At 39.6% G+C, this 22,010-nt stretch overlaps 4 protein-coding genes across 6 annotated transcripts; 1 reads left to right on the forward strand and 3 right to left on the reverse strand.

Annotated features, from left to right (window-relative positions):
- Positions 1–874: 874 nt before the first annotated feature.
- On the reverse strand, positions 875–6,122 carry tmem39b (transmembrane protein 39B). Its single transcript, XM_067615231.1, has 9 exons — positions 5,890–6,122; positions 5,049–5,248; positions 4,705–4,924; positions 4,382–4,465; positions 3,243–3,397; positions 2,022–2,355; positions 1,699–1,886; positions 1,428–1,548; positions 875–1,254 (listed from the first exon to the last, which is right to left on the reverse strand). The coding sequence occupies exons 2-9, from the start codon at positions 5,177–5,179 to the stop codon at positions 1,021–1,023; spliced, it is 1,467 nt and encodes a 488-aa protein (XP_067471332.1). The 5' UTR covers positions 5,180–5,248; positions 5,890–6,122; the 3' UTR covers positions 875–1,020.
- Positions 6,123–7,378: 1,256 nt separating this feature from the next.
- LOC137200425 (KH domain-containing, RNA-binding, signal transduction-associated protein 1-like) lies at positions 7,379–13,170 on the reverse strand. Of its 2 annotated transcripts, XR_010931957.1 has the most exons (11): positions 12,818–13,170; positions 12,092–12,219; positions 11,504–11,620; positions 11,271–11,417; positions 10,997–11,124; positions 10,563–10,830; positions 10,354–10,430; positions 10,182–10,243; positions 9,835–10,009; positions 7,955–8,017; positions 7,379–7,706 (listed from the first exon to the last, which is right to left on the reverse strand). XR_010931957.1 is itself a non-coding variant. In XM_067615232.1 (9 exons), exons 1-9 carry the CDS (start codon positions 12,981–12,983, stop codon positions 9,900–9,902), a joined length of 1,203 nt encoding a protein of 400 aa, XP_067471333.1. In that variant the 5' UTR covers positions 12,984–13,170; the 3' UTR covers positions 8,974–9,899. The 2 variants fall into 2 exon arrangements, 1 of the variants encoding a protein (XP_067471333.1); XM_067615232.1 differs by lacking the exons at positions 7,379–7,706; positions 7,955–8,017 and having other exon boundaries at positions 8,974–10,009.
- A 2,062-nt stretch (positions 13,171–15,232) lies between these two features.
- On the reverse strand, positions 15,233–17,593 carry zbtb8os (zinc finger and BTB domain containing 8 opposite strand). 2 transcript variants are annotated; one of them, XM_067614992.1, is made up of 7 exons: positions 17,384–17,593; positions 17,127–17,151; positions 16,902–17,023; positions 16,731–16,813; positions 16,444–16,496; positions 15,979–16,015; positions 15,233–15,843 (listed from the first exon to the last, which is right to left on the reverse strand). In XM_067614992.1, exons 1-7 carry the CDS (start codon positions 17,463–17,465, stop codon positions 15,757–15,759), a joined length of 489 nt encoding a protein of 162 aa, XP_067471093.1. In that variant the 5' UTR covers positions 17,466–17,593; the 3' UTR covers positions 15,233–15,756. The 2 variants fall into 2 exon arrangements, with proteins under 2 accessions (XP_067471093.1, XP_067471094.1); XM_067614993.1 differs by lacking the exon at positions 17,127–17,151 and having other exon boundaries at positions 17,384–17,525.
- A 49-nt stretch (positions 17,594–17,642) lies between these two features.
- Positions 17,643–21,926, forward strand: LOC137200297 (histone-binding protein RBBP4). Its single transcript, XM_067614989.1, has 11 exons — positions 17,643–17,800; positions 18,266–18,413; positions 18,536–18,681; positions 19,101–19,274; positions 19,375–19,490; positions 19,652–19,812; positions 19,923–20,049; positions 20,169–20,246; positions 20,676–20,810; positions 21,124–21,234; positions 21,341–21,926. The coding sequence occupies exons 1-11, from the start codon at positions 17,785–17,787 to the stop codon at positions 21,401–21,403; spliced, it is 1,275 nt and encodes a 424-aa protein (XP_067471090.1). The 5' UTR covers positions 17,643–17,784; the 3' UTR covers positions 21,404–21,926.
- The last annotated feature ends 84 nt before the right edge of the window (positions 21,927–22,010 follow it).

Consider the following 22,010-nt stretch of genomic DNA (forward strand, 5'->3'; position numbering starts at 1 on the left):
AACCCAAAAATTATGCGTATTAATGGCTTATAAATGATTTATAAAGCATTAGTAGATTATTCATTAATCATTACTTATAAAGGGTGTCCAGTGGTACTGGAAAACTCCCATCAAAGGAAGAAATCTCAGGAAGAGCAGCAGAGGAGGTGTCCTTTTGGTTTCAAAGGGAGTTATCAGAGTAAACCCTGATGACATCAGCAGGGTTATCTCAGCTTGGGTTGGCAGGTTGCAATTTTCCTATAGAAAAGCCGCATTTACAACTTAATGCATGGAGTTTAGAAGAAATGGACGTTTTCAAAGCCTGGAGTCTAATGCCACGTTTACATGATATGGGATAGATGTTATTCATGTATTACACAACTCAAGATGGCTGCATGGTCACAGAGTTTGTCATGTGAAGGTTAAAAATACTGTGCAGGTACAATATACACCTTTATCTATTAAACTTGTGTTTAATTACTTTAAATGACAAACTTTAGCTAACATTCAGCTAAATCAATTTCCTAGTCATAATCATGACCTGGATGTTGACATCAGAAACTTGGAATTACTGTTAATATCAATATAACATGAACGCATCATAATATGCTATTGAGTTGTACTATGGGAATTGTAGCATCATTGGAGCACCTATTCTCTACAATTTCAGATATCGCTGCATCAGTTTTGACCGTTGTTGTTGGGGGTTTTTTTTTTGTTTTTTTGTTTTTTTTTAAATCTGTCTATCATGCTTTATGCGAGTGCAACACAAAATTGCTGGAGAGCTCCTTTAATAACGCAATATATGAAATAACCAATGTCCTAACAACTAAGATCCAATTAGAGGCCTTGTGGTAAGCCAGGACACATATTTAGAACCAAATGAAAACAAACATTTAAAGTAATACAAAAATATTTCTTTTTTTATTATGGCAGATCAGAACAAAAATGTGACACAAAATGCAGTTTGTAGAAAAAATACAGAGCTCTTAGACATGTTTGTCTTGTTCCAAAGTGAGTATGACCAATAATAACTTGGGTCTAACTGACTTTCTGGTCTGATGAGCTGTTTGAGTACGAGTATGCCTTTCCTAGGACTATTCTGTCTCTTAGAAGCTTGAAGAAGGCGTAGTAGTTACTGAAGAGAATCAAAGCCAACGATATCGTCTGATGCCATTTTTCTGAGCATATCAACGAGTAGAGCTGGTAGAATATCATGGCACCTTCCAGGATGATGAGTATGTTCAATATTCGTAAAGGCTTGTTGAAGAAGAACTAGGGGGATGGAAAGAGACAGAAGCAGTCAGTCATCAGATAAATATTTGCAAATAACTGCTTCTTTAAGTACTGAAATACCACAAATATCATGTTTGCTATTTAGTGACTCAAATAAAAAAGCTGTCAGCTCATGTTTGCTCTACATGACCTGTTCATCAAAGAATACTCACATAGAAGCGATAATGGGACACATCTGATGGCACTGCAACATTGTAGTGACCCATGGCTTTGTACACATTCTTATTATGTTTGACCAGGACTCCCTGTGGCCACATGTACTCCTCTGTCCATCTGTGAGGAAAAAGAGGCAGCAGAGCAAGGTGAAGATTTGACTAAAATGGTCTAAATGTGTTACTCATCTAATCTGATTTTACTGGAACTACTGTGACGTGACTAATTTTGTTCACCTGACACCAATAATAAGCTGCGAGTGGTACGTACATGTGCTGAAGAACGTTGGAGCAGAGCGAGGGATCTACTTTCTGCCAGCAGCCCAGGTGAGCCGCGGCTTTGTGGAGCAGGTCACAGTAGCGAGGTGGCAGTAAGTGTCTCATGAGGATGACTGATGTACTGACTGACACAAGGATGAACAGCTCACAGGACCAGCGTTTGTCTACATACTGTGTACTCTAAAAGGAATATAAACAAAAATTAGATGTTGTAAAGCATTTAGGTGATGCAGAAAACATTCTTCTTGTATTGTGGTACGTAAAAAGACACTAGTGATACCATACTGAGACAATCCAGGCCCAACGGTTTCTCACCTTGACAAACCACACAGGCACAAAGGCCACATAGTAAGCACTGAGCATCGAGCTGACCAGCACCTCCTTCATCCTCCAGTTGAAGTCCATCTTCAGATACTCCACCTCTTTGCGGATGAGGTCTGGGGAGAGGCAGCAGGCGTGCGTTGGCATAGCCTGAACGCCATACAGCTGGCTAGTGTGCTGCTTCCACGTCTCCTTCAGTACGGTCAGGTAGTCCCTTCCCCGGCTGACGCTACCCACCTCCTTGGAGCCGATGCTGGCAATGGGGGAGAGCGGACCTGCTCGCCGGAAGTCACAGCTCAGCCGAAAGAAAGGAATATACATCCCAAACCTGTGGGAAAGAAGAGCAGGAATTCATATTTTACTAGACCTAAAGTCCTGCATCGACACTGCCGGGATAGTTAAGCAAATATTCTCGCTGATGTAAATTAGTAAAGCAAATACTGGTTGAGCATGTAAATTGCTTTGAGCAACTGTGTGCCTTTGTCTTATCAGTTCTAAATCATTCCATGATTTACCACATCATTACTACATTGTCCTCTTTAGGATCAACATTCAACCTGACCACTGTCTGCACTTCAATGTCCGTCAACTGCTTGCTAGGTGTTACCACTGTTGCCAACCATGCTGAAACTGTTTGCAAACACAGACACTTGAGAACAGTATCCAAGCAAAATGCTATCAAGCTTAGGAAATGATGGGTGTCGTAAGTAAGTAAGTCCAATTTCAAACTGCATTAAATTATAAATATTTAATGAAGCAAACGTTACAAAACAGTGTTTGAACTGAAGCGCTACACAACAATGCAGACAAACACCAAACATACCAAGTTAATAAGATTTGAATTATTACAACTGAGGAATGCTTCAGTTTAAAGGATAATTGGTTCAGACAAGTTCTTGGTAGGAGCCAAGTTCTTGCCGACCATATCCTGTGGCAACAACTGTTTTCCAACACATTAAACATCCTGCTGAGCGATGAGAGAAAGCACGAGATCAGACACGCCAGCAGAAACCAATAAGGTTGGAGTGATATAACACAGATAAGCAAACAACATTGGAACTTCACTAGTAAACATTGAACATATATTTTAAGTCGATTTGGAGGACAGGCTCATGTTTTAGGGTTGCTAAGAAAAATCAGAGGAACAAGACTGTGGCTGCAGCGCATGCAGGTGGTACAAGTGCAACTCCCTTTGTTTCCCCCGAGGATACTTACGGGTAGCAGAGGAAAAGCAGGCTGAGGACAGAATATGTTCTGAAAAGGTAAATGAGGGAGCGGCACAGGCTCCAGCCTGTCAGTGTTAGCACAGCAAACCGCGCCATCACTAAAAAGATCGAATGAGGGAAGGACAGTTTCCCACTCTGTGATGCCTGCAGGAGATAAGAGGAGGGAGGCAGACAGGAAGAGTTATATGCATTAAAATTATTATACCCTTCCAACTTTATTCATCATGGAAACACAGAAACATAATAAAAGATGTATGAGAGAAACAAAACAGTAACAAGGTCAAAGCACAGTCTTGCACTTGGTCTGGTACCCGCAGGTTCGCAACAGGTAACCTGCAAAAAAGTTGTGTAATGGGTAAAAAATATAATTATATAAATTCACGGGCAAAAATAAACTAAATGCAGGCGGATAGCAAGTGAGAGCAAAAAAAAAAAGAGAAGTCAGAAATGAGAACAAAAAAGAGAAATCAGAAATGAAGATGATTTGCAGTATATCTAACATCTTAATCAGCTAATATTATCAAGTCTAATTAGCTGCCAGACTTTTTTTTATTATTATTGGGAAGTAAAGTGGAGCATGTCAGTGGATTACTATGAAACTTCAGAGTGTGTTGCACAATGTTCTGAGGCATACAAGTGAGCTGTATGCAATCATTGTTGCGTGTGTGTGTGAGAGACAAACTGCTGCGGTATCTGCGATTGCATATCTGTGTGTGTACTGACGTGTGAATGTCAGTGAATGTGCAATACTGCCCTTCTTGCAGAGACACAGATTATGATTGTGCAACAAGTAAAAATAAAGCACTTTAAAGTGAGTGACTGTGCAGGCTATGTGTTTAATCAGATGGGTTTGACATGGAGATAATCGCTGGTAACGGGTCGGTTTCGGTACTGAGCTTTGTGGGTGTGGGTTTGCAAAAGTGGACCTGTGCAGGCGTAATTGCATATTTACATATTTTTGGATGGTGTATTCACTTTGATTATGTTATTATCCAGTTTCAGCTTACCTTGGACTCGAATGTTTAAAAAAAACAAACAAACAGGCAAGAGTATAATGAGACTTTTAGGTAGGTAGTTAGTTGAGTGCTTTAGTGCTGAAAATGTGGAAGTCAAAAATAGAATTCTTACCTCTTTAACAATTGCTGCAATTAACCTTCTTGCCAGTATGATGATTGTGAACACTAGCATGTTATAATCAATCAGGTGGAAGTTCTGGAAATAATAAGAATGATTCAGGATTATCACTTCCACCACACACACTAAATCAACAGTACTTTCAAATGTGTCACCTTCTATTGTTTTGTAAACATAAATAAGCAGATAGTTTGACAGTAACATCCACAAAGCAAGACATAAAAACTCAGACACAGTAAGGAGACTTTAAAGACAGTGACTCTGATACCATGATACCGATATGATCATCAGTTATCAGCTAATCGCTGAGTACTCACCAGTGATGTGTGTGAAGGAGGGTGTGACGGGGGGTACCACCATACAGTCTTGTAGATGTTGACATAGTGTACAAAGAGGGCAATGAGGTGGCAGAAGAACAGATGGAGCTCGAACAGCACGTTACGATCCACGGACAACTCTGGGATCTTACAGTGCTTCAGAGGGACCACCGTCTGTGCAGCCAGCGGGGGGCTGGACATACACGTCCCCGAACCATTCCTACAGACAAAGCAGAAGACGCTGATTATGCAGAAAAAGCTACTTTCAAACAGTTTATTGTGATGTATATTGTTTTCATAGGGTGTATGATATCTGGGGCTTAGCTCTAAGGAAACTCTCTTACCTTGTACGAGATCGCACCCCAGTGACCGGGGAGCTGGTTGAGTGGTTGCCGTTGCTGACCGAGCCCTGCTCATTGCTTAGTGGAGGTCTGCAGTACGTGGTACGATTCGCCCCTCTCCTTCCACCAGCCATTGCAGACACACCCACGGCTCACTTCCCTCAGCTGCGTGTCTAATTTTATATCTCTCCTTGATCTGGGACCTGTTTACATGCAGGAAGGGTGACTGTGAGGGTTGATCTGGTGCATTCACATGAAATAATATTGATTGACTGATGGGTGTAAATAATTCAAATCAAGCTGTGGTATGTATGAGATAGGATAGAATTTACTGGCCCAGCATGAAGATGTGTTGGTCAGTGATTGGATTATGGTTAGAAACTGTGTTATGAAAGGTGTCAAAACAAACAGCAAAAATCAAACAACCTCAAGCTGTTTTGCTGCCAGTCAAAATGCGTACAATGCCAAATAAATCTAATGACCTGCACTGATTCTCCCTCATAAACATGTATTACAACACATGTTTTCTCTAGCTGCATAGCATCCCCTAATATAGTGCAAGTTTTTTGCGGAAGCTGACATAACAAGCTAGCTTAGTAGCTACAACACTTCATCTCTAATCGAGTCAAACATCTCTTGGGGGAGCCTTGTGTGTTAGAGCCATGAGGCAGCAGGCGAAAACAACGTGGAGCTGTACAATGAGGGACGGACCCCAAGCTGTCTGCCAAGACCATGCTTGATTAAATACAAAGATTGAGGCCTAGCTCAGGCTATTTTGACTAGCTAGCTAAGTTAGCTCCCAACCAACCTATCAAACAGGTTAGACAAGAAAATGTGAGCTTACCTGCGCCAGTGTCTTCAGTGTGTGTGTGTGTCAGATGCTACTCTGGTGCATAGATAATCCGCTAAACGCAATACAATTTCAGAATAGTTACTGAAATGCTGGCGGTGTATACACTGAAATCAACGAAGACAGTCATTGTTGATGTGAAACTAGCCGCTGCTAGGGGCGCGGATATTCTTCTTCTTCTCTAGTGGTTATTAGTGGTTGGCAAACCAGCTTTCGAGGTGCTTTACCTCCACCAAGGGGCGCAGATATGTCAGCGTCCTGTGGGAGGAGAGTCGTTTTAAAGGGACATTCCGCCGATATTTCAACCATGAAGCACAGGGAAACAATATGCTGTAAAGAAACTGTTATGTAATAGACTCAGACGTTTCACTTTCTTTGTTATCATAGCAGTGACCTGATGAGGATGTGGTGCGGCGGTTACTAATACTGTGTGTTTACAATAATGCTTGTAGTGTATGTGAAACTAGCTTTGGTGCAACCTCTGTACTAGAAATGGTCTTCTATTTGGGGAATTTCATTATTGTCCATCAACAGAGTTACTGGGAGGATGTAATACCAGAGCTGCAAAGATTAGTTGATTAATCAATTTGTCGATAGACCCAAATTTAATCAACTATTTTGATGGCTGATTAATAGTTTTGAGTCATTTTTTTTTCTTTTAAGAAAAAGACCTGGTTCCAACTTCTTAAATGTGAATATGTTGTGGTTTTAGTCTTCTAAAAAAAGAAATATCTTATCTTTAGTTTGTGGACTGCTGACTGAGACAAAACAAGACATTTAAGGTTGCATCTTAGGCTTTGTGAAACAGTGAAATTTTATAGACCCAACGCCTAAAAGATTGAGAAAATAATTGATTAATTGATAATGAAAATAATCATTAGTTTCAGTTTCAACATCTACTTGAAAGCACCAGGCCTGTAAATGTTTTAGCCCATTAATTCAAATCACATCAACTGAAGGATTCTTTGGTCTTTTTGTTGACTCCAAATCCTACCTCCACTGCAGGCTCAGATAGAAGATAGTCTAGTCAAGAATATCAAATTGAGGCAAAAGAACTGCGTATCAGCACCTGCCGCGTCTATGGGCCTTTAGACAGGGAGGTATGCAACCTTCAATGACACGGTGTGGTCAACACCTCATTTCATAGTTCACCTGTGTTGTATATCTCTCAATGAAATTAGCTGTTGCACAAAAACCTGCTTGTCTTCGGTCAGCAGCATGTAGTTGACAGGCACATCTGATGTAGTCTGTTTTGGCGACCTCATACATATTGCTGCATATGAAGAGTAACAGAAATAAGTGCAAACAAGACAACATATGGTAAATCAAATAAAGAATGATTAGATCTACAAAGACTGAACTGAACAGGAATATGAAAAACTGCAAGATCAGACAAATTATTCTGCTAATCCTGAGAATCCACTTTTGGGGATCCTATCACATGTTCAGACAGACTTCTTATATCTTAATAAAAAATACACCATTTAGGTACAAAACTTTATTTTTCATAAAAAGCCAGTTAAAGATGTATTGTTTAAAAAAATATCGTAAAACTGAACACATTCAATAAAAAGATAAATGATCAATGATACAAAACATCCTCTTATAAAGAAAAAAAAAAAAAGATTCTTTTATCATTACAGCAATATTTCAGAAGAGCAGAGCATGTTCTCAGCTGTGATGGAGAAAGCTCCCTCTACACTGTTTTGGTCAGACAAATCCCTTGAGGGATTAGTATTGATCAAGAAGCCATCAGTCTCAGAGACACTGCAAGGCCTCTGCTGTTTCCAGGGACTTTCAATGGACATGACCTGTTGAAAACAGCGAGAGTTCATGTTAGCAGCAAAATTCAAGGTTTGTGTGTCACTTTAAAAAAAAAAAAAAAAAAGCACTCAATTCATGTTCCAATCAATAGCTGGTGATAAACATTTTAGGGCAACATTATTTGTATGTGTCCATATGGTCATTGAGTCTTTAAATTTCATACAGAGTCAAAAAAAAAAAAGCCCATCAGGTAGAAGAATTTCAAGTGATTATTTGAAATTTTTGTTCAACTGACCGTAAAAGGCCTGGTAAGCTGGAGTTCATTGTCTCAACTGCACCTACACAACTCTCTGACAACCTACAAAGAGAAAAAGAAATGAGATCTCTGACACACCAGAGCCTGCATGCACACAGTGGACAACACACATGCAAAACTAACGTTATACTACAAAAGTATCATGCAACTCAAGCTGAAGGGTTTTGTCCACCAATGGGATGTTTTAACGCTTTGAGTGCAACTACTAATTTTCAGTAATCTACATTCTACAGAAATTATCAAGATGGAAATTGGTTAAGTATCGAGTGAAATGGATGGACCATTGTTTTTATTTGAGCAAGAGTTGCATCACAACCATTTCTGATTGTTTTGTACGGCTTATTTTGCTCGGAATAACTACTGATAGCATATTTTGTACTTCAATGTTTTGGATGTTTTGGATGACTTGCATTACTTGATGTTTTTCCACATAAAACAAAACAAAAAAGTCTAACAAATGAGTGTTGGGTTAGTTTTACCTTCTTGTGGCGATCTTTAGGCTTTTAGAATCCTCTCCTCTGCGATTTTTTTCTTTTATAAAAACCAGCCAGCATGACTTTGCATCAAAGTCAAGTAAGATCCCTGCAAGCTTGATTTGAAATACTGTTGAAATTCAGTTATTTCAAGTGGCTGAAGATACATTGCTCTCTTGAGAGCTTGAAGAGATACACTAACTAAAGGTTGATGACAATACATGTTCAAGCACTATATCATTCTCAAGTCAAACATGTATTTGGCAGCACATTACTTCAAGGAATGATGAGCTTTATTTTTTTTTTTTTTGGAAGGTGACATTACAAATGTAATTTAGAAACGTTTTGAAGACAGACGAAGAGGATGAGCTCTTTGTCAAACACCGCTTTTTCTGTTTTTTTTTTTTATAAATAACGCTGACGTATATACATACAGCTTTTTCAAGCTTTGAGAAACACTGAGGACCACTTTCACAAACCGAAGGCATTCCTTTGGTACAACAAAGGCAAAATACCATGTTTAGATTGATTAAAAAGAAACTAGAAACTTTATTGAAACAACGCACTGCAGAAAAACATTTTGGGATATATTTAGTATCCTATTTAGCCAAAGGTACACAAGCATTATGCATTTTGGAGACGGCACGGCTTAAAAGCATACACAGTTTTCCTACGGTTATGTACAAAATATTGAGTTGGCTGCAGCCCTGCTCACACACAGTAAGAATTGTTAATCCTTCAAACTTTACAAGAATTAGTCGATCAATGATGATTTTGAAAGTAATGGTACGACAGATCAAAATATACCAATTGTAAAGGTGGCAAAAATAGAGGCATTTTTCTTTGTCAAATGGATTTCAATAGTATTTTAGGAGACTGTAACTTGACACAAGACTAGATTTGAATTGTAATATAAACAAGTATATAAGACATACTTTTTGTTTTAATCAAAACAGCTCAGGGCTGTATTGAGTTTGCAACTAAATCTATTCTAGTTATAGTGAAGTTACATTGAGGCATTATGAATAATTTTTGTCCAGTCATGAAGGACTTTAAAATGCAGCCTAAGTGAGAAGAATTTATCGCCACAATCACATTTTGTAAATGAACAACTAACTGAAAAGATAACCATCAAATATCACTAAAATGTCAATGTTGTTTCTTAGTTCGGTTTATGTCATTAGGACCTTGACTGCCAACTACGCAACTGAAAACAAACATTAAATGGAAACAGATAAACAATGAAAAACCTTGCGTTCATGTTCTCCTCTGGCACTCTATGATACATCCAACAAAACGTCTCTACCGAGTTTTAAAAAAAACAACCCAAAAAAACAAAAATAAAATCAAGCATAAAAAAAAGGGAACAAGCGTGACGGGAATTACTTTTGAAAAGTTAAGTGAGTTACAATCGGAGACAGTTGCCATTGCAACTCTCTACCAGTAGCCGTTCAGTATCTTCCATATGGATGCTCTCTATAGGACCCCTTCGTCTGCCTGGCTGGAGCGGATTTGCCTCCAGCCCCGGAGCCGGACCATGAGTTGTCCCAATCATCTTGAGCTTAAAAAACAAAAACAAAAAACACACAACAAAAAGGACAGATAGGAAAAAAAAGTCATCATTCTGAGTGAGGAAGAAATGAGGCCCAATCACTGCCTTGTAAGACTCTTCAGTGAGTGTGTTACATTGTTAAAAACAAAACAAAACAACAAATGTAAAATCAAAGTCTTACCATATGGCACATATGAGGTTTCCTGAGCCTCTCCGTGTCCGTAATCATAATATTCAGTGTCCCTGAGGATAGATTGTAAAGAAATGTCAACACAGCACCCTTTACATTTAAGAACTATAAATGAAAACTGAGTCACTCTAGAAATAGAAATATAAAATCCATTTTGACTTACGCAGGTGCAGATTGCTGACTATAATAACTATCATATCCCTCATAGGCAGGCTCTGCGTAGGATTCTTCATATGGGGGCTGGAAGGAAAACAAATCAATGATTGTCAGTCAACTACAAAAACTACATAGCGCTCTCCAAGAAATCACTTAAGTGAGAGACAAATATGTCTAATGGAGAAACCAAGGCTCAAAAAAAAAAGCAAAACTTACATAATCGTCATAGCCATCAGCTTTGGGCTGCGATGCTGAAGGGGGAACCTGGAGCTGCTGGTGGGAAAGGGCAGAGGAGGGGAGCATCCTTGGTGCTCCTCCCGAAGGGGGTCTAGCACGGGAAGCCGAGCCACCTCTGTTAGGGACTGAAGGTGGTCCACCCCTACCAGATGGTGCACCTCTGGGAGCGCTGCCCCGTCCCAGTCCTCCCCGTGGAGCTCCACCACGCATTGCACCGCGAGGGGCCCCACGTGGCATTCCTCGCCCCCTGTGGGGAATTAGCCAGGTTGTAAAATGCAATCATCAGCGACATATGGCGTTTGTGTTGTGTAAGCAAAATAAAAAATAAAGTTATCATTATTCATACATTGTGCTGTGGCAGAGGTCAATGTCAGCATGAATATGGCTTAAGTCAGAACCACCAAGACTCCTACCTTGGTCCTCCAGCACCAGGTGGTACACCTCTGCCTCTTCCTAGGTGACCGCCACGTCCCCTGCCTGAACCGTCCTGTGATCCGTTCAGGAAGTGAGGATCCATGTACGGGTCCTGCTCACCGGGTTCCTTCAGACAAAAACAGTCTGTTAAGTAGGGGTTTCCTTTGGGGTGGCTAGAGAGGAAACTGCTTAAATATCTGCAATGCAAATGCTACGTTTAAAGAGCACAATCCATGTCTGTGAATGAGAAATAAGAGTCTGTTGGACACATACGGGGATTAGGAACTTCTTGACCTCCTCCATGGCATGAGCCATGCGCAAGTAGGCTTCTGGAATGGGGGCCGTCACCTCAATGAACACATGCAGCTCCATGGCAAGGTGGGCATATTTAGCTTCACCACCCTTCCTCAGCTCTTCTTCCTAAAGAACATTAAATGCAAATAATAATAGTCTGCCATACAGGGTAACATCCTTTGAACTGTGCAGCAATGCAAACTCTCACATACCTTATTCTTGTCCCTCATGGAACCTTTACCGAGGACTGAAATCTTTGCACCTGTGTCCTCTTGGAGCCTCTTGATTGTGCTGCCCTGAGGTCCTAAGAGCTTACCGACAAAGTTGACCTGTAAAAAGAAGTGAAGTGAAAAGAGTCAGTATTGTATTGCTTCTTTCCATTACCATTACAGAGGAGTAGAATAACAGTGAATAGAAGAACCTGGTTTCATGTCTGCTCAGACATGAGACCAGGTTATGACAGTAATATTAAGCACAAGTTCCCTTCTTGTCTCCACAGTAGGTGCCAGAGTCACTCATCATCCCACACTGCATTGTTACAACTACTGCAGACTTGCTCATGCAGAAGCTTAGTGGGGCACTGGACGCATGACTTAATTCTGGGACAGTAAAGCTGGCGGAAGAGATTTGGAAATGTACGACACGCTGTTTACATTTAAGGTCCAGCACTGAGGAAGATTACTGAAGAGTCACTAAACAGTTTTGCAAGTTGACCTCATTTGCCAGGGTGAGCCAGTTCTTGAGGAACACATACTGTGGTCAGACTCATAATCAAGAAGTAGAAAAAAGGAAATACTAACCCTTGGGTACTGCTTGGTGGGAATGAGTACTCGCTCTTTGAGTTTGAGATTCTTGGTAGCAAACAGGTCCAGATACGCCTCTTTCTCTGGTTCTTTCTTGTTTTCGCCTTTCTGGATCCTTTCAATCTCTGCAGGTGAGAAAAATGTTTGAGAGCATGATCCTACACACACATGCAGTGCTGCGGGCTAATATAAACAGCATTTGTAATGTCAATGTAAAGAGGAAACATCTCAGGTCATCCTGCAGGAATCTGCAGAGAGCCATAACAAAGCTGTTCTGCAGTTTTTAACTGAATTCCCGGCATCTTAACCATTTTCCCGCCATATAAACTGTATTTTGTGCCACATGCAACCCACTTTTCATTGCATTCGTGCATTTAATGAGCTACAACAAGTAAATGTGCCGCGAGGCGCGATGAGCCATTCAATTAACTTGGGTGTTACATAACAAGGCTGATTCATGCATAAAGCTTGAATATTTACGTATCCTATGGAACAAGCTGTCTTCCTGGTGAGTTAGATAAACAAAACCTGACACTTATAAAACCAGAGGCTTTGACCCACATCGCTAACAACCACGTGTTTAATGCGCCATTGTTCAGGCCTCAGTCTGCCGCTGAAGACTCGGACAAGGAGGAAGAAAAAAGACGCTAACTTAGGCCTCACGCCGTGCCACGGTTTACTAATCTGTGTTAGCTTTGAGAAGATAGCAAACAATCTCAGTACCTGCAGAAATAAGTTTCATGGCGTGGGTGAACGATGAATCCAAGCTGTCCTTCTCAGCCAGGAGCTCCGGGAGGTATTTAGTGTCTTCCATTTTGCTTTTCTTCTGTGCGGGGCTTGACTCTACGGCGTACTCAGTTTTGTTCTTGTTAGCATTCGCCTGGCTCATAATGTGCTGGCACGGCCAGATTAAATTAAAGCTTCTCCCTAAACGAAACTGCAGCTAACTCGATAACAGCAGTTTCTGGAGTGTAGTAAAGGGTGAAATTCGCAGAAAAATCCACCGGTATCTTTCCGCCGCAGGCTGCCGGGCTCTCTTCAGTGGACAAAGGAGGGATGGCGCAGCTGTATTTGAGCTCAACGGGAGGAAGAGACGCAGTAGGAGGCAATGACGTCACGACCAGAGAGCACCGGGGTCCACCAAATACTGAGCAGCAAGTGTACAGATATAAACGTAAACATTATATATAAACAATTTCTCACCTATTTTTTATGTGAAATATTTCAAACAATTTTGGACAGATCTAGAGTCTCACTTTTTTGAAGCTGCTAACTCTGTTTACTCTTTTAATCTTAAATATATTATTTGTTACTATGATAATCCAGATGATGGCGCTCTTGAATATCTGATTAATTCCATTATTCTTTAATATGTAAGGTTTTTTATTCACAAACAGATTTTCTAAATCACTGCCTAAGATCTCATATTTTCTCCTTAATTCTCTACTTAAATCACTCAACAAAAAAGTAATAAGCTATTGAAACATGATGCAACCTTTTTCACTGAAACCTCTGACTCATTTAAATTTGATTTATATGTGCTGATATTGTTTACCTTAGTGTTTGTATATTATCCTTTTGTTAATAATAAAAAAATACTAAGCAGATTATTTTCTGTCCACAATTTCTCCCCCCAACTATTATATGGAACAATGAGTACATTATTGTGTCGTGCACACAATAGCATGCCCAGCCCACATGGGCTTACAAGACACCATAAATTCATACAAGCCACGACCCAGGGGCGGATCTAGAGAAATATTCATGGGGTAGCAAGAGGGTGGAATGAAGACTTTAAGGTGTGGCAGATATACATATATATATATATATATATATATATATATATATATATATATATATATATATATATATATATATATATATATATATATATATAGTGCAAACTTCCAGGTAAGCTTTGAATGAGCTGTCACTGTATTGTTGACTAATATGGCTTTTTGTTTGGGGCTATAGTAAGTAATTTTAGTGCTTTTTAGACTGGGTGCTTTTACATGTTGCACTTGCATGACTGATCTGAAATTTGGACATTTGTCTGCAGAATGAGCAGTTCCAGAGATGTTGGTAGCTGCAGGCAGTCCAGAGACACTTGTAGGCAACGGTGAATATTTGGGTTTATTCTGGTTCAAATATATTTCTGCCACTCCTTAAAGTCTCTGGATCCACCCCTGCCATTGTTCTCCTCTGGCAGTCTTTGAAACTATAACTCCAGCTGGGCTTGTGGATCTGGTTTGATGGGAGGCTTGATGTAATGAGCTGCAAGTTCACTCCTGACCTCTGGACTGATGATCACATGGACTGTAACTTTAAGCAGTAAGACACACTGGCTATTAGTGGTATATCCATGAATTCATGAGCCCTGTAGGCCCGAACAAACCCAGGTCCAGCTGGGATACAAGGGCCAGCCAGAGGACTATAGGCTACATCATTCATTCCAACTTAAAGTATTGTAAAAGAACCAGAATCACATCAACCATTTCCTCTCTATACAGGCTCAATATAGTGCACCCGTCCCTGACAAATCCACCTGTATGATTTACAATATGGCATATTTCCAAGATCACAAACCTGTAATTGATTGTAGAAATCAGTTTGTTACACTCTGGCATTCAGCCAATAACCCACAAAAGAAAATGCCCTGCTCTCCCTCTGCCTCAAGTCACTGGAAGCAATCTTCGTTTTAATGTCACATATTCTCCAATTACAGTCCTTTGAACAGGCATGAACCTGCACCATCAAGTACACAATGTATCTTTAGCTTTCTGAGAAATTCAAGAGTAGAAATGTTGGATCTCTGTTGATCAGTCTTTGCAATCATTTTTATGTTTAACAGCTTCAAACAAGCCTGGTAGTTCTATATGGAATTAACAAGAGAATAGTACATATATACTCTACATTTATGTATAAGCTTGTACTGTATTGTGTTGTATTAGCATTGTATATTAGTAGTGTGTCAGTTTACTCTTAGAGAATGGGTTTAAACAAAAGGAGATAAAAGATCTGATGGCAATATGTGATAGTTCATAATGTGTTACACTTAAAAATGTGTCAGTTATGAATGATTTTTGGTGTTTTTTTCTGACATAACACACACCTACAAAAAATGCTTAAGAGAGACCATTCTTTTAAAGTACTAGTACCCATTTAATCAATCCGACTGAAAAAATAAATGTATATTGATTTGTTTACAATGATTAATAAGGCATCAACACAATTTCAGTTCTGTGATAAATAAGAATAAGAATTTGCTAAAGCATTTCAAGTAAAGCTCGGTCAGTAAATGTGTTAAAAACCATCACATCATTTTAAAGTGATGGTTTTGTTTTGTTTACTATTCAATAATGACCCAAGAAAAAAGTTATTTCCCTGAATCCAACGCATTTTAAGCCTTCTGAACGCATGTAAATTATGTATATGTCAATGTCATATTATTCTGCCATGGAACTCTTTCATTGCATCGTGTGCATCCACATCACTATAAATATAGAGAAATGCTCATGTTGGTAGACAGTTTAACCTACAAGTATGAAACAAGATTTTACAATTCTATAATCATTGCCTCAGATAAAAAGGCCACTTAAATTGGCCATGCAGGTATTCCAGCTCCATCGAACCAGGACTGTGATCTCCCTCTGGAGGTGTTGTCAGATATCAATGATGGTAAATATCTCTGGTTTTTCTTTATCGTGGATCTGCATTGCGGAGTATGTAATGGCTTTCACTTCTGTACCCTAGAATGACAACACAGTGCATAACAGTTAGAAATAAATCTTTTATTTATTCTGTACAGCATTATATCCTGAACAATCTTTAAGCAAGATTCTTCTTATGCATGCTGCATAAATAGACATCCTGAACCGACTTACCTGCGGATGCTTTTCCAGAGAGAATTCTTCACCCCACCTTTAATAAACAAAAGAAAAATTACCACATGAGAGAGCAGATGTAGCTAAAAAAAAACCAAATCAAGTAGATTGTATAACTGGTTTAGACTCTTTCAGGCTACAGGAGGGCATTCGAAACCCAAACCATTTACAACTTGGTGATACATATGCTACATGAGTATGTATTTCTATAAGAAAGACAGAATAAGATTTTTTTTTTTACAAAGATCTGAGACATTTTGGAAACACAGCATATGTATGGATTCAACAGTCTCACTAAAAATTAATGAAGACAGTCAATAAACAAACAAAAGACACAGTGTGAACACCCAATGGAAATTACATTTTCTGTATTTCAAAACATGTCCACTTCATATCTGAGGAATAATTTTAGGATCTCTATCTGCTATAACCTTCATGTTATTACTAAGAGGTACCCAAACTTACCCAATGGAGCGGATTCTGAAGTGCACTCTGTCTACATGCAAAACTTTGACCTCCTGCAACAGAACATCAAGAAAAAATAAATCATTACTAAATGATTAAGACATATAGTATATAATGAAGATCTTTACACAGTCTGCATCAAACAAGAATCCTATACAAGTTTTAAGCAGAAATGCACTGCAGTGTACAAAAACTCTCTCCCATCATGCCTCCTGTGAATGTTTTTATCACTAAATGCAAGCAATATGTTAAGCACCCCGTAACTGACTTCTGACCAGTATACTCACCCTGGGAATAAAGAAGAGATCTGCACTAAATTTGTATAACCAGTCATCTAGGAAGTGGAAGAGAAGAGACTCCATGTCTTCACCTTTTGAGAAGGAGTTAAGTTTCAGTGATTTGGTAACAAAGTGATATGAATAGGTATAGTTGAGGCGACACATCATCTGTTCTCTCACCCTCTGACTCCACTTCAACAGTATCTAAGGGCTCCACAGTCTCTGTGTCCGTCATGTAGCCAAACATGCCCATGGCACACTGCTCAAAGGCTTCCTCCAGAGAGTCTCCCCAGGAGTGGATTCTAGCAAGAGAGATCACATCAGACGTTATGATATTTGATCCCTAATGAACAACAGAGAAACATGACATCTGACACTTTTACCAAGATAACAAACCACACTCACTGTACATCTGCTGTGTGATCCAAGTCTGTAATGATAATCAGACACATGCTATTAGACCAACTCCGCAGCAAAGTAGAATTGGTGAGTCTGTGTGTGGCATATGTTGTTTAATTTAGATAAACAGCTTAATTTATTTCAAGAATAAACCAGGAGGGTCACTTATAGTTAACTCGGCTGTAAAAAGAGTCATTTTCACACATAAAGTAATAGCAAAAGAGCTAAGCTATCTATATTATTTATCACAATTTCAGACTCACATTCATATTTCTTGTTGATTGGCGGATATTTTGACTTGGTAGCTTTCTGCGCCTCAGTCAGGTCCAGCTCACGGTCGTCCATTTGAGCAGTAAGTTTGTTTAACGTTTGAAAAAATGAAGAAAACTTTACCTTACCATGTCGCTGTTTGGTCACAACATGGTAGTAAAATAATGAGGAGGTGGTTCCGGATGTGCCAATAAACACCAAAGAAGAAGGAGGAGGGGGAGGTCCCGGATGTAGCGGTAACGGCTTCCTGTCTGTTTTGGACAACGCTGATTGGCCGGTCGTCCTTCTATGGAGTTGGCGCCATTGCGAGCCTCTCGTGCTGTGCTGTTTCCAGAGTGCTCTCCCCCAAATTACTCCCCTTTTTCATCGGTATTAGCTGTTTAACGGCGACATAATGACCGATAAAGACGGTAAGAGTGTTCACCTGTCTGAATTGGGTGGTTCAAACTGCGTGTGTGTTCTCCAGAAAGATAAAAACTACGAGTCAGGATGAACCGGTGTCTGTTGGCGCGCCAGTCAGCATCTCCTTTCATTGTTGCCAGCTAACTGTTAGCTGACGTTAGCAGGTAGACAACCCGAGTTAATTGTTATTATTAATTTACTTGTGCCGGTGAACTTATTGTTCCATGTGGAGTGAGGTATTGATTAGGATTATTGTATTTTAACTCTAGTAACTTGTACTAATGCCAGCTTATCAGGAAAATAAACCATAGTGCCAGTTAACAAGGAAACGACTTTGCTGGGTGGAGTATAACTTTAATGTCACCTTTAATATATTCTGTTCAGTCCAGGTTGAATTAGATGCTGCATGACATAAGTTCTGACTATCATTATAACATGGCTCTGTGTTGCTTGTGATTATTATGTGAACACAGCTGCATTTGATGATGCTGTGGAGGAAAGGGTGATCAATGAGGAGTACAAGATCTGGAAGAAGAACACGCCTTTTCTTTATGACCTGGTCATGACTCACGCCCTGGAGTGGCCCAGTCTAACCGCTCAGTGGCTGCCAGATGTCACCAGGTAGGAGGAGATCTGCACCTTGACATGCCCACAAAACATGCCAGGTGATAGGTGCCTGCCTTTTTTGGGGGGAATGAGTGAATGAATGAAAATGTGTGTTTTTGTTTTGTTCCACTTCACAGACCAGAGGGGAAAGACTACAGTGTGCACCGGCTGGTTCTGGGGACACACACTTCCGATGAACAGAATCACCTTGTGATTGCCAGTGTTCAGCTCCCAAATGATGATGCCCAGTTTGATGCCTCACACTATGACAGCGAAAAAGGAGGTGAGAGATTATATATGCATTTTAAGCACTTTTATGTTTAAAGTTGTGCCCAGCAATTTGTTATACAAAATACATGAATCAATGGATAAAGTATATTGTCAATATCACATTTGTCATTATCATTGCAACAATTTCATAAAGGCTGGGTGACAGTTCAGTATTAACTATTTCATTTCAATGCAGTCATATCAACACAAAGTTCATATATTGTGGCTTACAGTTCTCACCTCTACTAAAAGTTAAATTGGATCAAAATCTGTCACAGAATTAGATCTTAAATGCTGCAATAATAGGTTTGTGTTTTTGTTATGGTAACATTTTAGGAGATTAAAATGCAGTTTAGCAACTTCATGAGATTAAGATGAATTACAGGTTAAGTTGCAATAGTAATGTTATGTGTTTGTCATGCATTATTTCAGAGTTTGGAGGATTTGGATCAGTAAGCGGTAAGATCGAAATTGAAATCAAAATCAACCACGAGGGAGAAGTGAACAGAGCCCGCTACATGCCCCAGAATCCTTGCATCATCGCCACCAAGACCCCCACCAGTGACGTGCTGGTCTTTGATTATACAAAGCACCCCTCCAAACCAGGTGGGATTAATGCTGTGTTTCACATTCTCTGTTGAGTCTATGACAAGTACTTTTTCTGCAACATTTTACAGCACTGATGCTTTTTTTAAAATTATTTTAGACCCTTCTGGAGAATGCACCCCTGACCTGCGGTTGAGAGGTCACCAGAAAGAAGGCTACGGCCTCTCCTGGAACCCAAACCTCAGCGGCTGCCTCCTCAGTGCTTCTGATGACCATGTGAGCAACCTTTCAAAGCATACCTTAATTTTTTGTCCTATATTTCTGTTCCCGTTTTACAAATGTCTTATTTTATTTTACTTTGATAATTAACCTGTTTGTTACTATTTTACTTAACTAGTTTAACTGATGTGTTGACATGTCTCCTGCTTTCTTTACAGACTATTTGCTTGTGGGACATCAGCACAGTACCCAAGGAGGGAAAAATTGTTGACGCCAAGACAATCTTCACAGGCCACACTGCTGTGGTTGAGGATGTCTCCTGGCACCTGCTCCATGAGTCACTCTTTGGATCTGTCGCTGATGACCAGAAACTCATGATGTAAGCTGTTTTCAACTTGACAACAATATCTTACAGATGACTTGTGAGAAACAAAGTTGTTGCTCAGTTTCGACTTTCTCTTGAACAATGGTGCCTTTGTTTTGGAACAGTTGGGATACGCGGTCCAACAACACCTCCAAGCCCAGCCATGCAGTGGATGCCCACACCGCTGAGGTCAACTGCCTGTCTTTCAATCCCTACAGCGAGTTCATACTGGCCACTGGCTCTGCAGATAAAGTGGGTCCGCTCTCTGTACATCTGTTACACAGCACATTACCGTCCAAGGATCTGTTCTTATTTACTCTTGTTTGTATAATGGGTTGAATCAGTGGAAGCTGACTACTTTTTATTTTTAGACTGTGGCTCTGTGGGACCTGAGGAACCTGAAGCTGAAGTTGCACTCTTTCGAGTCACATAAAGACGAGATCTTCCAGGTAAGAAGTGAACCTCAGTTCAGTTAAAGTTGTTTAAAATTAGGTTTGTTGCATAGTTATTGTTTGGCCCATCTGGAGTTATGCTGGCCTTTAAATGTTGGCTAAAAAATCTGGCTGTAGTTATAAATGGAAACAGATGATGAGTTGAAAAAGCAGGCTTTGGCTGCACGTCATAATATAAACACTCACCTTTTTGCATAACCACTAACTAGTGGCAATAGGAAACCCAGCATACTATAATTGTTACCCATATAATCAAACTCAGTAGCATCATGATGAATCCAGAGTACTGACAGAACAAGCTACAAACAACAGTCAGCTGACTGGACAGATTTTAGTCTTTATGATGGTGGTTATTCATTTTTAGTTTTATGTTTGTGAAGCACTCTGAAGCGAATGTGTAACATCTGGCCCATGTCTCCCTAACAGGTTCAGTGGTCTCCTCATAATGAAACCATCCTGGCCTCCAGCGGCACAGATAGGAGGCTCAACGTCTGGGACCTCAGCAAGATCGGGGAGGAGCAGTCTCCTGAAGATGCTGAGGACGGCCCTCCTGAGCTGCTGGTGAGTTGTGACAAACATGATAATATTTGATGCTTAAAGTTTGTGTGTGTCAATGTCAAATGTGAATATTTTCTGGTTTCTTTAGTCTTCGATTATAATAAACTGAATATCTAATAAACTAAATATATAAATATATTCACCTTTTTTTCTTTTCTTTTTTTTTTTTACATTTTACAGACCAAATAACTAATCGAGAAAATAATTTACAGATTAATCGATAATGAAAATACTTGTTAGTTGCAGCCTTAATTTTAAATTAAGCGTTGTATTAATATTAAGTGCCATACAAATGCCTTTTTCTCTGCTTCTTTAGTTCATCCACGGCGGACACACAGCTAAGATCTCAGACTTCTCTTGGAACCCCAACGAGCCATGGGTCATTTGTTCTGTATCAGAGGACAATATCATGCAAGTCTGGCAGATGGTAAGAGCTTTGTTTGCTACATTGTTTTTATTTAATTATATGGGCTCATAATTTTTGTAAAGCAGACAGAAAGATAAGACATACTTTAAAATTGTTTCTTCTACAGGCTGAAAACATCTACAACGACGAGGACCCAGAAGGTGCTACAGATTCAGAGGTCCAGGCATGATTCCCGTATCCACATCCCTTCCTTCGACCTGCTTGTTAAAGATGGACATATTTTCCAGTGCTGGGTGCATAAGCAGTGATGTCTTTTTAATTAACATTTTGGGCAGCAGTGTTTTTTGTAGAACATGAAAGAATAAATTGCTGAGCTGTCATCATGTTGTGAAGTATTTAAAACAAGTCTATCGTCAGATTTTTAGGTCTTTTTAGTTTTCCAAACTTCCAGTACTCAACTCTGACATGTGATGAAACCATCAAAGATGTGTCCATCATCATTCAGGTTTGCATTTTCATGGTTTTATTTCTCTCCTCTGGAATTAGTTTTCTGCAAAACATTTCTACCGAGATCCATTTTTATTAAAATTGTACATAACATAGGTTTGCTTGATACATGTAGTATGACTTTTCCAGATTGTGTGTTGCGTCTCTCGTATGTCTTTTTCTCTGCATTTTTTTGTTTGTTATTCTGTGCTGCATCTGAACTCTTGTGTACTTAAATATATTCATAATAAAATATTTACAGTAAATTTGTCTGCTCGGTTTCTTGGCACAGCATGTTAGATGTTAATTTCTTATGCAATATGAGTTGATGAGAAATTAAATGAATTAAT

The sequence above is a fragment of the Thunnus thynnus genome, chromosome 16 (assembly GCF_963924715.1).
Source record: "Thunnus thynnus chromosome 16, fThuThy2.1, whole genome shotgun sequence".
NCBI classification, from domain to species: Eukaryota; Metazoa; Chordata; class Actinopteri; order Scombriformes; family Scombridae; genus Thunnus; species Thunnus thynnus.

Coding starts and splice junctions, on each gene's coding strand:
- zbtb8os (XM_067614992.1), bottom strand. CDS start 17,465: ATGGACGACCGTGAGCTGGACCTGACTGAGGCGCAGAAAGCTACCAAG. Junction 17,024..17,126: donor GATCACACAGCAGATGTACA/GTGAGTGTGGTT, acceptor CTCTCTTGCTAG/AATCCACTCCTGGGGAGACT. Junction 15,844..15,978: donor CTCTGGAAAAGCATCCGCAG/GTAAGTCGGTTC, acceptor TTGTCATTCTAG/GGTACAGAAGTGAAAGCCAT.
- tmem39b (XM_067615231.1), bottom strand. CDS start 5,179: ATGGCTGGTGGAAGGAGAGGGGCGAATCGTACCACGTACTGCAGACCT. Junction 3,398..4,381: donor TTGCAGCAATTGTTAAAGAG/GTAAGAATTCTA, acceptor TATCTCCTGCAG/GCATCACAGAGTGGGAAACT. Junction 1,549..1,698: donor TCCAACGTTCTTCAGCACAT/GTACGTACCACT, acceptor TTTTCCTCACAG/ATGGACAGAGGAGTACATGT.
- LOC137200425 (XM_067615232.1), bottom strand. CDS start 12,983: ATGAGCCAGGCGAATGCTAACAAGAACAAAACTGAGTACGCCGTAGAG. Junction 11,125..11,270: donor TCAAGAAGTTCCTAATCCCC/GTATGTGTCCAA, acceptor TTTTGTCTGAAG/GAACCCGGTGAGCAGGACCC. Junction 10,831..10,996: donor CCTGGTGCTGGAGGACCAAG/GTAGGAGTCTTG, acceptor AATTCCCCACAG/GGGGCGAGGAATGCCACGTG.
- LOC137200297 (XM_067614989.1), top strand. Junction 19,813..19,922: donor GATGACCAGAAACTCATGAT/GTAAGCTGTTTT, acceptor GTTTTGGAACAG/TTGGGATACGCGGTCCAACA. Junction 20,247..20,675: donor ATAAAGACGAGATCTTCCAG/GTAAGAAGTGAA, acceptor TCTCCCTAACAG/GTTCAGTGGTCTCCTCATAA.